The 12500-nt window shown below is 44.7% G+C and overlaps 1 protein-coding gene across 1 annotated transcript in view; it reads left to right on the forward strand.

The window, feature by feature from the left end:
* The first annotated feature begins 10452 nt into the window (after positions 1 to 10452).
* LOC144974045 (uncharacterized) overlaps positions 10453 to 12500 on the forward strand; it is a 3921-nt gene continuing 1873 nt past the window's right edge. The window contains exon 1 of the mRNA XM_078916933.1: positions 10453 to 12500. This exon is cut by the window's right edge and continues 1873 nt beyond it. Coding sequence (XP_078773059.1) covers positions 11118 to 12500 — 1383 coding nt within the window. The 5' untranslated portion in view covers positions 10453 to 11117.

Genomic DNA, 12500 nt, shown 5'->3' on the forward strand with positions numbered 1-12500 from the left:
ACTGATGATGGTTTGATTTCAGACAGGGCCTTGTGTCCAGGCACTGATGATGGTTTGATTAGACAGGGCCTTGTGTCCAGGCACTGATGATGGTTTGATTCAGACAGGCCTTGGTCCAGGCATGATGAGGTTTGTTCAGACAGGGCTTTGTCCAGGCACTGATGTTTTGATTAGACAGGGCCTTGTTATAAGGCTTTGCAGGTTATTGAATTAAGGCCTTGTGTCCAGGCAGATTGTTGATTACAGGGCCTTTTGTCCAGGACTGAGATGGTTGATTCAGACAGGGCCTTTGTCAGGACGAGGTTGTTCCAGACATGTGGTTGTTCAAGGCCTTGTGTTGTTGAAGGTTGTTTCAGCAGGCTTGTGTTTGATTAGAGATGGCTTTGTCCAGGCATGAATGGATGGTTTGTTTTAGACAGGGCCTTGGTCCAGCACTGATGATGGTTTGATTAGACAGGGCCTTGTGCCAGGCTGATGATGGTTGATTCAGACAGGGCCTTGTGTCCAGGCACTGATGAGGTTTGATTTAGACAGGGCCTTGTGTCCAGGCCTGATGATGGTTTGATTAGACAGGGCCTTGTGTCCAGCACTGATGATGTTGTTTGACAGGGCCTTGTGTGGCACTGAGATGGTTTGATTTAGACAGGGCCTTGTGTCCAGCACTGTATGTTTGATTAGACGGGCCTTGTGCAGGCAGAGATTTTGTCAGCAGGCTTTAGTTACCAGGCCTGATGTCAGTTGTGTAGAATGGGCTTGATTAGAGTGCCATGATGTTGATTGACGGTTTGTTGTTCCAGGCACTGATGGTTTGATTCAGACAGGGCCTTGTGTCCAGGCATGATGATGGTTTATAGACAGGGCTTGTGTCCGGCACATGATGGTTGATTTGACAGCTTTAGACGGCTTGTTACATGAAGTGATGAAGTTTGATTGTACAGGCCTGGTCCAGTGATAAATGAGGTTTGTCGATTGGTATAGAGGGCCTTGTTCCAGGCATGATGATGGTTTGATTTGACAGGGCCTTGTGTCCAGGCACTGATGTGTTTGATTAGCAGGGCTTGTGCAGGACAAAGTTTGTTTAGACAGGCTGTTATAGTACTGAAGGGTTTGATTAGACAGGGCTTGTTCAGCATGATGTGGTGATTATGAGGCTTGTTGACAGGCCTGTGCCGATGATGGTTTGATTAGACAGGGCCTTGTGTCAGGCATGTGGTTTATCACAGGCTTGTGCCAGGCACTGAGAGTTTGATTAGACAGCTTGTGTCGCTGTGTTGAAGGGCCTGTCGCACTGTGATGGTTGATAGCCTGTTCAGGCATGAGGTTTGATAGACAGGCCTTGTCAGCATGATGATGGTGATTAGACAGGCCTTGTGTCAGACGTGATGGTTGATTAAGCTTTCCAGATGTATGTTATAGACAGCCTTGCCAGATAAAGGTTGATAGACAGTTGTCCGACTGAGATGGTTTGATTAGACAGGCTTGTGTCCAGGCACTGATGAGGTTGATTGACAGGCCTTGTGTCCAGGCACTGAGAGGTTTGATTAGCAGGCCTGTGTCAGATAGAGGTTGATTAGAAGTGGCCGATGATGGTTGATGACAGCTCCATGATGTGTTTAACGCTTCAGATGAACACTTGAATTTGTAGAGGTGCGCGTGTATAAGGTTGTTCCGTGAGGACTGATGAGGTTTGATTAGACAGGCCTTGTGTCCAGGACTGATGATGGTTGATTAGAAGGGCCTTGTGTCCAGGCACTGATGGGTTGATTCAGACAGGGCTTGTGTCCGCACTGATGAGGTTTGATTTAGACAGGGCTTGTTCAGGCACGATGATGGTTTGATTAGACAGGGCCTTGTGTCCAGGCACTGATGATATAGGTTTGATTAGACAGGGCTTGTGTCCAGTTAAAAATGATGATGGTTTGATTTAGACAGGCCTTGTTCCAGGCACTGATGATGGTTTGATTCAGACAGGGCCTTGTCCAGCACTGATGATGGTTGATTCACGGGCCTTGTGTCCAGGCACTGATGATGGTTTGATTAGACAGGGCCTGTGTCCAGGCACTGATGATGGTTTGATTTAGACAGGGCCTTGTGTCCAGGCACTGATGATGGTTGATTAGACAGGCCTTGTGTCCGGCATGATTAATGGTTGATTTAGACAGGCCTTGTGTCAGATGATGATGTTTGATTAGACAGGCCTTGTGTCCAGGCACTGATGATGTTTGATTCAGACAGGGCCTTGTGTCCAGGCACTGATATGGTTTGATTAGACAGGGCCTTGTGTCCAGGCACTGATGAGGTTTGATTAGACAGGGCCTTGTGTCCAGGCACTGATGATGGTTTGATTAGACAGGGCTTGTGTCCAGGCACTGATGATGGTTTGATTAGACAGGGCCTTGTGTCCAGGCACTGATGATGGTTGATTTAGACAGGCCTGTGTCCAGGCACTGATGATGGTTTGATTAGACAGGCCTTGTGTCCAGCACTGATATGGTTTGATTTAGACAGGCCTTGTGTCCAGGATGATGAGTTGATTTGACAGGGCTTGTGTCCAGCACTGATGATGGTTTGATTAGACAGGCCTTGTGTCCAGGCACTGATGATGGTTTGATTAGACAGGCCTGTGTCCGCACTGATGATGTTTGATTAGACAGGCCTTGTGTCCAGGCACTGATAGTTTGATTAGACAGGGCCTTGGTCCAGCACTGATGATGTTGATTTAGACAGGGCCTTGTGCAGACTGAGATGGTTTGATTCAGACAGGGCCTTGTGTCCAGGCACTGATGATGTTTGATTCAGACAGGGCCTGTGTCCAGGCACTGAGAGTTTGATTTAGACAGGCCTTGTGTCCAGCACTGAGTGTTTGATTTAGACAGGGTTGTGTCCAGCACTGATATGGTTTATTTAGACAGGCCTTGTGTCAGACTGATGATGGTTTGATTAGACAGGCCTTGTGTCAGGCACTGATAGGTTTGATTAGACAGGCCTTGTGTCAGCCTGATGAGGTTTATTGACAGGCCTTGTGTCCAGCACTGATGATGGTTTATTTAGACAGGGCTTGGTCCAGGCACTGATGATGTTGATTAGACAGGCCTTGTGTCCAGGCACTGATGAGGTGATTCAGACAGGCCTTGTCCAGGCACTGATGATGGTTTGATTAGACAGGGCCTTGTGTCCAGCACTGATGATGTTTGATTTAGACAGGGCTTGGTCCGCACTGATGATTTTGATTTAGACAGGCCTTGTGTCCAGACTGATATGGTTTGATTAGACAGGGCCTTGTGTCCAGGCACTGATGATGTTTGATTGACAGGGCCTTGTGTCCAGATGATGATGGTTTGATTAGACAGGCTTGTGTCAGGCACTGATGATGGTTGTTGACAGGCCTTGTGTCCAGGCACGATGATGGTTTGATTAGACAGGGCCTTGTGTCCAGGCACTGATGATGGTTTGATTTAGACAGGGCCTTGTGTCCAGCACTGATGATGGTTTGATTTAGACAGGGCCTTGTGTCCAGGCACTGATGATGGTTTGATTTAGACAGGCCTTGTGTCCAGGCACTGATGATGGTTGATTTAGACAGGGCTTGTGTCCAGGCACTGATGATGGTTTGATTTAGACAGGGCCTTGTGTCCAGGCACTGATGATGGTTTGATTTAGACAGGGCCTTGTGTCCAGGCACTGATATGGTTTGATTTAGACAGGCCTTGTGTCCAGACTGATGATGGTTTGATTTAGACAGGGCCTTGTGTCCAGGCACTGATGATGGTTTGATTCAGACAGGGCCTTGTGTCCAGGCACTGATGATGGTTTGATTAGACAGGGCCTTGTGTCCAGGCACTGATGATGGTTTGATTTAGACAGGGCCTTGTGTCCAGGCACTGATGATGGTTTGATTTAGACAGGGCCTTGTGTCCAGGCACTGATGATGGTTTTGATTTAGACAGGGCCTTGTGTCCAGGCACTGATGATGGTTTGATTTAGACAGGGCCTTGTGTCCAGGCACTGATGATGGTTTGATTTAGACAGGGCCTTGTGTCCAGGCACTGATGATGGTTTGATTCTAGACAGGGCCTTGTGTCCAGGCACTGATGATGGTTTGATTAGACAGGGCCTTGTGTCCAGGCACTGATGATGGTTTGATTTAGACAGGGCCTTGTGTCCAGGCACTGATGATGGTTTGATTTAGACAGGGCCTTGTGTCCAGGCACTGATGATGGTTTGATTTAGACAGGCCTTGTGTCCAGGCACTGATGATGGTTTGATTTAGACAGGGCCTTGTGTCCAGGCACTGATGATGGTTTGATTTAGACAGGGCCTTGTGTCCAGGCACTGATGATGGTTTGATTTCAGACAGGGCCTTGTGTCCAGGCACTGATGATGGTTTGATTCAGACAGGGCCTTGTGTCCAGGCACTGATGATGGTTTGATTTAGACAGGGCCTTGTGTCCAGGCACTGATGATGTTTGATTAGACAGGGCCTTGTGTCCAGGCACTGATGATGGTTTGATTTAGACAGGGCCTTGTGTCCAGGCACTGATGATGGTTTGATTAGACAGGGCCTTGTGTCCAGGCACTGATGATGGTTTGATTCAGACAGGGCCTTGTGTCCAGGCACTGATGATGGTTTGATTTAGACAGGGCCTTGTGTCCAGGCACTGATGATGGTTTGATTTAGACAGGGCCTTGTGTCCAGGCACTGATGATGGTTTGATTTAGACAGGGCCTTGTGTCCAGGCACTGATATTGGTTTGATTTAGACAGGGCCTTGTGTCCAGGCACTGATGATGGTTTGATTTAGACAGGCCTTGTGTCCAGGCACTGATGATGGTTTGATTTAGACAGGGCCTTGTGTCCAGGCACTGATGATGGTTTGATTTAGACAGGGCCTTGTGTCCAGGCACTGATGATGGTTTGATTTAGACAGGGCCTTGTGTCCAGGCACTGATGATGGTTTGATTTAGACAGGGCCTTGTGTCCAGGCACTGATGATGGTTTGATTTAGACAGGGCCTTGTGTCCAGGCACTGATGATGGTTTGATTTAGACAGGGCCTTGTGTCCAGGCACTGATGATGGTTTGATTTAGACAGGGCCTTGTGTCCAGGCACTGATGATGGTTTGATTTAGACAGGGCCTTGTGTCCAGGCAACTGATGATGGTTTGATTTAGACAGGGCCTTGTGTCCAGGCACTGATGATGGTTTGATTTAGACAGGGCCTTGTGTCCAGGCACTGATGATGTGGTTTGATTTAGACAGGGCCTTGTGTCCAGGCACTGATGATGGTTTGATTTAGACAGGGCCTTGTGTCCAGGCACTGATGATGGTTTGATTAGACAGGGCCTTGTGTCCAGGCACTGATGATGGTTTGATTCAGACAGGGCCTTGTGTCCAGGCACTGAATGATGGTTTGATTAGACAGGGCCTTGTGTCCAGGCACTGATGATGGTTTGATTTAGACAGGGCCTTGTGTCCAGGCACTGATGATGGTTTGATTAGACAGGGCCTTGTGTCCAGGCACTGATGATGGTTTGATTTAGACAGGGCCTTGTGTCCAAGCACTGATGATGGTTTGATTAGACAGGGCCTTGTGTCCAGCACTGATGATGGTTTGATTAGACAGGGCCTTGTGTCCAGGCAACTGATGATGGTTTGATTTAGACAGGGCCTTGTGTCCAGCACTGATGATGGTTTGATTAGACAGGGCCTTGTGTCCAGGCACTGATGATGGTTTGATTTAGACAGGCCTTGTGTCCAGGCACTGATGATGGTTTGATTTAGACAGGCCTTGTGTCCAGGCACTGATGATGGTTTGATTTAGACAGGGCCTTGTGTCCAGGCACTGATGATGGTTTGATTCAGACAGGGCCTTGTGTCCAGGCACTGATGATGGTTTGATTTAGACAGGGCCTTGTGTCCAGGCACTGATGATGGTTTGATTAGACAGGGCCTTGTGTCCAGGCACTGATGATGGTTTGATCTAGACAGGGCCTTGTGTCCAGGCACTGGTGATGGTTTGATTTAGACAGAGCCTTGTGTCTAGGCACTGATGATGGTTTGATTATGACAGGGCTTTGTGTCCAGGCACTGACGATGGGTTGATTTAGACAGGGCCTTGTGTCCAGGCACTGATGATGGTTTGATTTAGACAGGGCCTTGTGTCCAGGCACTGGTGATGGTTTGAATTAGACAGGGCCTTGTGTCCAGGCACTGGTGATGGTTTGATTTAGACAGGGCCTTGTGTCCAGGCACTGATGATGGTTTGATTATGATAGCGTCGCTAAAGGAGATGAAGGAGGGAGGAGGGAGATGGGGGGGAGGGTTGAATGAGGTACTGAGGAAAACAAGGTGGAAGATTAAGGGTGGAGCAAGATAGATGGGGGTGGAGAGAGAGAGAGAGAGAGAGAGAGAGAGAGAGAGAGAGATAAAAAGCGAGCGAGCGAGAGAGAGAGAGAGAGAGAGAGAGAGATAGAGAGGGGGGGGTGCAGATCTGTCAGATTTCACTGTGCTGTATATATCGCCAATGTCTCTTTATGGGTATAGATCATAGCACACTAGAGACAAAGGTATAGAGAGAACGAAATTCACGTCACTCAACTCTCTTTTACTGTTTTCATACAGCCATTTTTATCAGTAGATAGTTGTCGTGTACTTCTATCAATCAGACGATAAGCGTTTATAGCTACACAGAGTTTTGTGTCTTGGTACGCTATTTCCGGCTGGCGAATGTTGTGAGTTGTTTAAACTATACGCAATGCATGAATTTAGAGCAAGAAAGTGAAATGTGAAAAGTTCAATAACTTTTATGTTACGTGTTCCGAACAATTTCCACGGTTAGCTCCCCTCATCATGAACTTTAAAATTATTAATATTATTACTTTATGTTTGTTTTATCTCTCGCAACTAAGATATGAATGAGTACCTGACTTATTGCGTTTATTAACATTGTAAATGTGTCTGTATAAAAAGGGGCGCCTAACAGGTGAAATACGCGTTATATCAATAGACCCGTTTTTTTCTAAAACTTGAACTCAGGTGTGAATGAGTACCTGGTTACACAATACCGATGGATATTGTAAGAATGTAGTACAAAAAGGACGCCTAACAGGCGACTGGTATTGCATGGAATGGAAATAGGGCTCCATATTACCTGCTGGGGAGATAAATGAAACATGGTGAAGCGCACTTAGCATGGCTATTTCCGTGGAAATGCGCTAGATATATATTTTTTGTTTTATCTCATTTCTTATCTTGACTTTTACCTCAATTTCCCTTTTCTATTCCATTTCGACGTTTAAAAAAACACCCAAAAAAATGAGCTTTTATATAGCGCAATATCCACTAAACGTGCGCAAAGCGCTTTACAATGGGTCCCTGACCAACAGCAACGCGTAACATGAAGAACGAGACATGACGCCTGATAGGCGATCTTACAAGTTTTTTTTTCCGACATAGACAACGCTGTTAACGGCCATGTGCTCATTTTCACCTGTATACGATGAGAGAATGTGAGTAAAGAGCCTTTTCCAAGGACTCAACTATGCGCCGAGTGAGGGTCGAACCCAGGACGTTCCGATCCCGAAGCGAGTGTCACACCACATGACCACCTAGCCGCACAACGTGTTAACGGATTGGCAGGACGTGTCCCATATCAAGTGTGTCGTCTCCTGGCCACACTGAGAATTATCGATGTTGGCATTTGCCGCCAACTTTTGTTTTTCCATCCAACCTATCATTGGGACGGACGATCCCTTAATGTCAACAAGCCACTGTTATTCTAGCACATCCCATACATTGCACACTAGAGTTTACGGGGGGTGAGGGGTGGGGGCTTAGATCCCATCCACATTCATTGGGATTCACTCAACCGGCCAACTCTCAAAGCAAAACACATTTTTTTAAAATTTGGCCATAAAACTCGTCCTTCAATTATTTATCGAATGAAATATCCGTCCTCGTGCCAAAAGCTCTCGGCCCTGCAGTAACGGAGTTTCCAGAACTGCCGCAATCTACAGGAAAGCGTAGCGTGCATTTAAAATTTGGGCCAGAAAACTAGTCCTTCAAATATCGACCTATTAAAATGACCGCCATCTTGGCAAAAAGTCTCTAACGTGGGATTTTCTTTTGGTTGTGAGGCGAGTGATCTATCAGTAGAGCTATCGTTACTTAATACAAGGATCATTACCACTATCACCACAACCACCATCACCATCACCACCATCATCACTATCACCTCCGCCATCATCACCATCACCACCATCACCATCAACATCACCATCATCACCATCACCACCTCCACCACCATCATCATCATCATCATCATCATCATCATCATCATCATCATCATCATCATCATCATCATCATCATCAGGAACAAAGAAAAGTTGCATTTATGCAGACCGAGCTTGTCGGTGGATGTAAACATGACACCAATTTGGAGATGGTGCGGAGAAGAGGGGGGGGGGGGGCGATATCAAAAATAATTAAAACTACAAACAACAATACAAAAACATCAACAACACAGTAAAAAAAACAACAACACAAAAACATCAGCAACACAGTAACAAAAACAACAACACAAAAACATCAACAACACAGTAACAAAAACAACAACAACACAGTAACAAAACAACAACACAAAAACAACAAAATAGGCTAATAATGGAAGACAGCTATATCTTTTTAAATTATTTAGTTAAAGGCTGAATAGAAGTATTTTCCTTTAAATGCCTCCCTTATACAATAGTTGATCACGACAAAATCTCATCTAGCTTGTATTCTATCTATTCACAGACAGTTTTACACAGCATTGAATGTCAGGAAAAATACATCAATATGACAATGTAAAGTAGATAATAAATATGGGAAATATCATAGAATACTGAAGTTATTGAGAATTATTCATGATCGAATGAATCGTAAATCTACAAAGTTCATAGTACAATGAAATGAAATATGAATGACAAAAATAATCATGAAAGCAACAGCGATGATAATCATACATAAATCTCTGATAAATTGTCGAAACAATACGTTCTGCTGATTGCATGAAATCTAAATAGATAATATAAACTCTTGTTTCATTCTATTCAAGTTCTTGTCCGTTTCATCAAATTGCAAAGTCCACGTATTCTCAAGGTGGCCGTTGTATTTCCACGTTCGATGACAGCGATCTATATTCATGCTTTCGTCCTATCTAGTCATCGATCACGTGATTTCTTGCTGTACAACGACTGGACATTTCTCAATAAATGTAAACACACTGCTTTGTTTATGAAAGTTGTAAACACACACATGAGTCGCATGACAGATCGTGGTAATAGAGATTTCAAAAACTGTGAACACGTTTCACTATGTGGGTCATTTTGAGCACACTTTGCAATGTGACCAATGACCTCGAGCACATGGATTTCATCGGGGACTGGGGATAGGAGAATTATCTATTTATGAAAACAAACCGTCAGCGGAGAATAAACAAACAGACATCTTTCCACACCAGGCTCTGTCTGGCGTGTTTGTTAGACGCGACTGCCTGTAGAAACAATGAGTAATTATCGTAATAATATGGCACCGACAATCACAATCCGGTGCTACGTGTGGGGTCAACCTGTCACGACAACCAGGAAATCTTGAAGGGAAACTTTGAAAAAACCCAAATGGTTTTCAGTCAAGGCTGCAATCCAAGATTTCTCGGCGACTCCAGAATAAATATCCAATTGAAGAGCATAAAGTAGCTTAGAGCGGCTATGTAGTCTAGTGGTACGACACTCGCTTTCAGATCGGAAGGCCCTGGGGGTTGAGCCTCAGTCGGCGCATAGTTGAGTCCTTGGAAAAGGCTCTTTACTCACATTCTCTCAACGTACTCAGGTGTAACATGAGTATCTGGCCTTAAACAGCGTTGTCTCTGTCCGAAAAAAAATGTAATATCGCCTAACAGCCGTCATATCCCGTCCTCCATGTTACGTGTTGCTGTTGTCCATGGACCCCTTGTAAAGCGCTTTGAGCACGTTTAGTGGATATTGCGCTATATGAAAGCTCATTTTTAAATTTAAAAAAAAAGTGGTCCTACTTAAGACACAGCAAATTAGTTTTGAAAAATAAATGTAGGTTCAAATTTGGATAAGGCTATTAGGAGTATAGTATGAAATAGAATATTCTGGAGATAGGGGAGTTGGATAGCGGTTGTCATGGATACCATTGGTGGGTGAGGACGGATGGCGTGCTGCTTTCGGTTTGTCACGGATTAGCTAAAAATCATAAAAATGTGTCTTAAAGTACATTTAATTCTGGCTTTTTCAATTCTAATATTTCAAATCCTCTGTGTCTGGGTCATCGGAGATAACAGCAGATTGGTATGCCGGGGCACATATTACGATGTTTTATACCTTGATCGGTGTGCCATTTAGTTGTCGGCATTTCATTTCCCTTTGTCTCTAACCGTCGTTTGGGAAAAATAGCTTTTGATTTAACTGCCAGTACGTGTGATAGGAAAATCAAATAGTCACAATTTTGTCACAAGAACACACTTGGATAACGACGTAATTCCCCTGAGACACATGAAATGACTGTACTGTGTAGTGTGTAGTTTGTGGTTTGTGGTTTTCAATTGGAAAATGGATCTCGAAGAATGTCATTGACTTCACAACGCGTCATACACTGATAAACTGGGTTTTTTCCTTCTCACAACGCGTCATACACTGATAAACTGGGTTTTTTCCTTCTCATTTCAGTTATAAAATTGTTACTTCAAATATTGGTCAATTAAAGAGAGAGAAAAAAATTAAATTGTGAAATATGTCAACCCTGAGACTTGAAAGAATTCCGTGGATCATTTGAATCAATCGTCACAGAATTTGGAATAAATATTTAAATTTACTTGTTAAAATGGTGAGAAAATGTCTGTTATTGGACGACAGAATGAGTGGGTTGGTTCAAAAAAAATTTCAATCCGGAGAAGTGATGACTTATTTCTATATTTGATCTGACAGAAAATTATCTACCAACGTTAGCACGCGTCACCATGATGATTACAGCCATCTAATTTTTTCACGGTTTGTGCTGCCCATCAGAAATTGACTCGCCAGCCATAAAACAGATTAAATCTCATTTGACCTACAAATGGGCGTCTTCTTATGTCTTGTCTTGTCTCTTATGGGATTAATTGACGGCCATGTTGCCAGATGGTCACGTGGTGAACACGCCGAGACGATATCACGTGACCCTTTTGAATTTTCGTGTCCAAGATGGCGGTGTGAACACCTTCATCAACTTGTCAAAAATGGGGGTTGGGATAGAAGGAGAGGATATTATGACCAGATGGGATGTGCCTGTGACCAGCTGTGTCCGTTTTTCAACGATTGCTGTGTCGATTTCCGTCCTCGGGAAAACAATGACTCGCTAGAACGCTTTACAAAACGTCAATTACAACCACGTGACTTTTCCTGTGTCAAAATCAACCCAATAAATTCCGCGGACTTTATCAACGTGGTTGACAAATGTCCCGACGGGAAAGAAATGGACAAATATCGAGAGCATTTTGAAACGCTGTGCCGCTTTGACCAAGGAAACAGACGACGCCAGTCTTTCTTATCGTCGCTCCCCGTCACGGGCAGGATGTCTCATGCTATTTATAGAAACGTCTTTTGTGCTTTGTGCCACAACGAACCGTTCCTTCCATGGTTTCCGGAAATTTCATGCAGCAGCAAAGAGGGATTATTGCTTTACAATTTCCACGATCAAAAACCATTGACATTGAAACCAGGCGATTTACTGTTGCACCCTCGTTGTTTCCTCAACTTCCGGTCACCAAACAAAATCAAAGCGATTTCATTTTACAGGACGTGCCATCCATACATCGATACTTGCCGACACCCAGAACGAGTAGAAGGTGACGTTGACCAAGCCTGCACTTCCGGTACGAAACTTCAGATGGTCCACAGACATTTCTACGCCTTCAAGAATCCGTTCTGTGCCAAATGTTTTGTAGGTAATATGAGTTTTGTTCGATGTTCCAAACCAGCGGGGATAACGGGATTCGTTCCCGTGACGTCATACCCACTGTCCATCTTATTCGACGTGACCGAAGAGGCAGTTGTAACCAGGGTAGATCATAGCGTGACCAGACACAAAACAGGCACGTCTTGTGGTCAAGTGGCGATCTACGACCCGTTTTCAGGCACGTGTAGGGAGATCTTGTGCCCAGGCAATACCAGCTATGACGGGATGACGTGTGTCGACGATGACGTCAGCAATTCTACATCACACATCACAAATGCCACGTGTCCTCTAATTGAATTCAACAACACAGAGTTTGTTTACAATGGCAGCCATATTCGTCTGCTTGATCACGACATTGTGTTCCCGCCATCTTTTATCTCCAAAACCAGAGAAGGAATCAGAGTTTGTCAGGATGAGACTGGCATTCCGTCCTTGAAACAGAAACCGGAAATATCTTTCTTTCATTTCAGCCGTGCCGAGAGCATTGTCAGTGTTTGTGGCATG

The sequence above is a fragment of the Berghia stephanieae genome, chromosome 5 (assembly GCF_034508935.2).
Source record: "Berghia stephanieae isolate SIO BIC M18660-M18661 chromosome 5, UCSD_Bste_1.3, whole genome shotgun sequence".
Classification (NCBI taxonomy): Eukaryota; Metazoa; Mollusca; class Gastropoda; order Nudibranchia; family Aeolidiidae; genus Berghia; species Berghia stephanieae.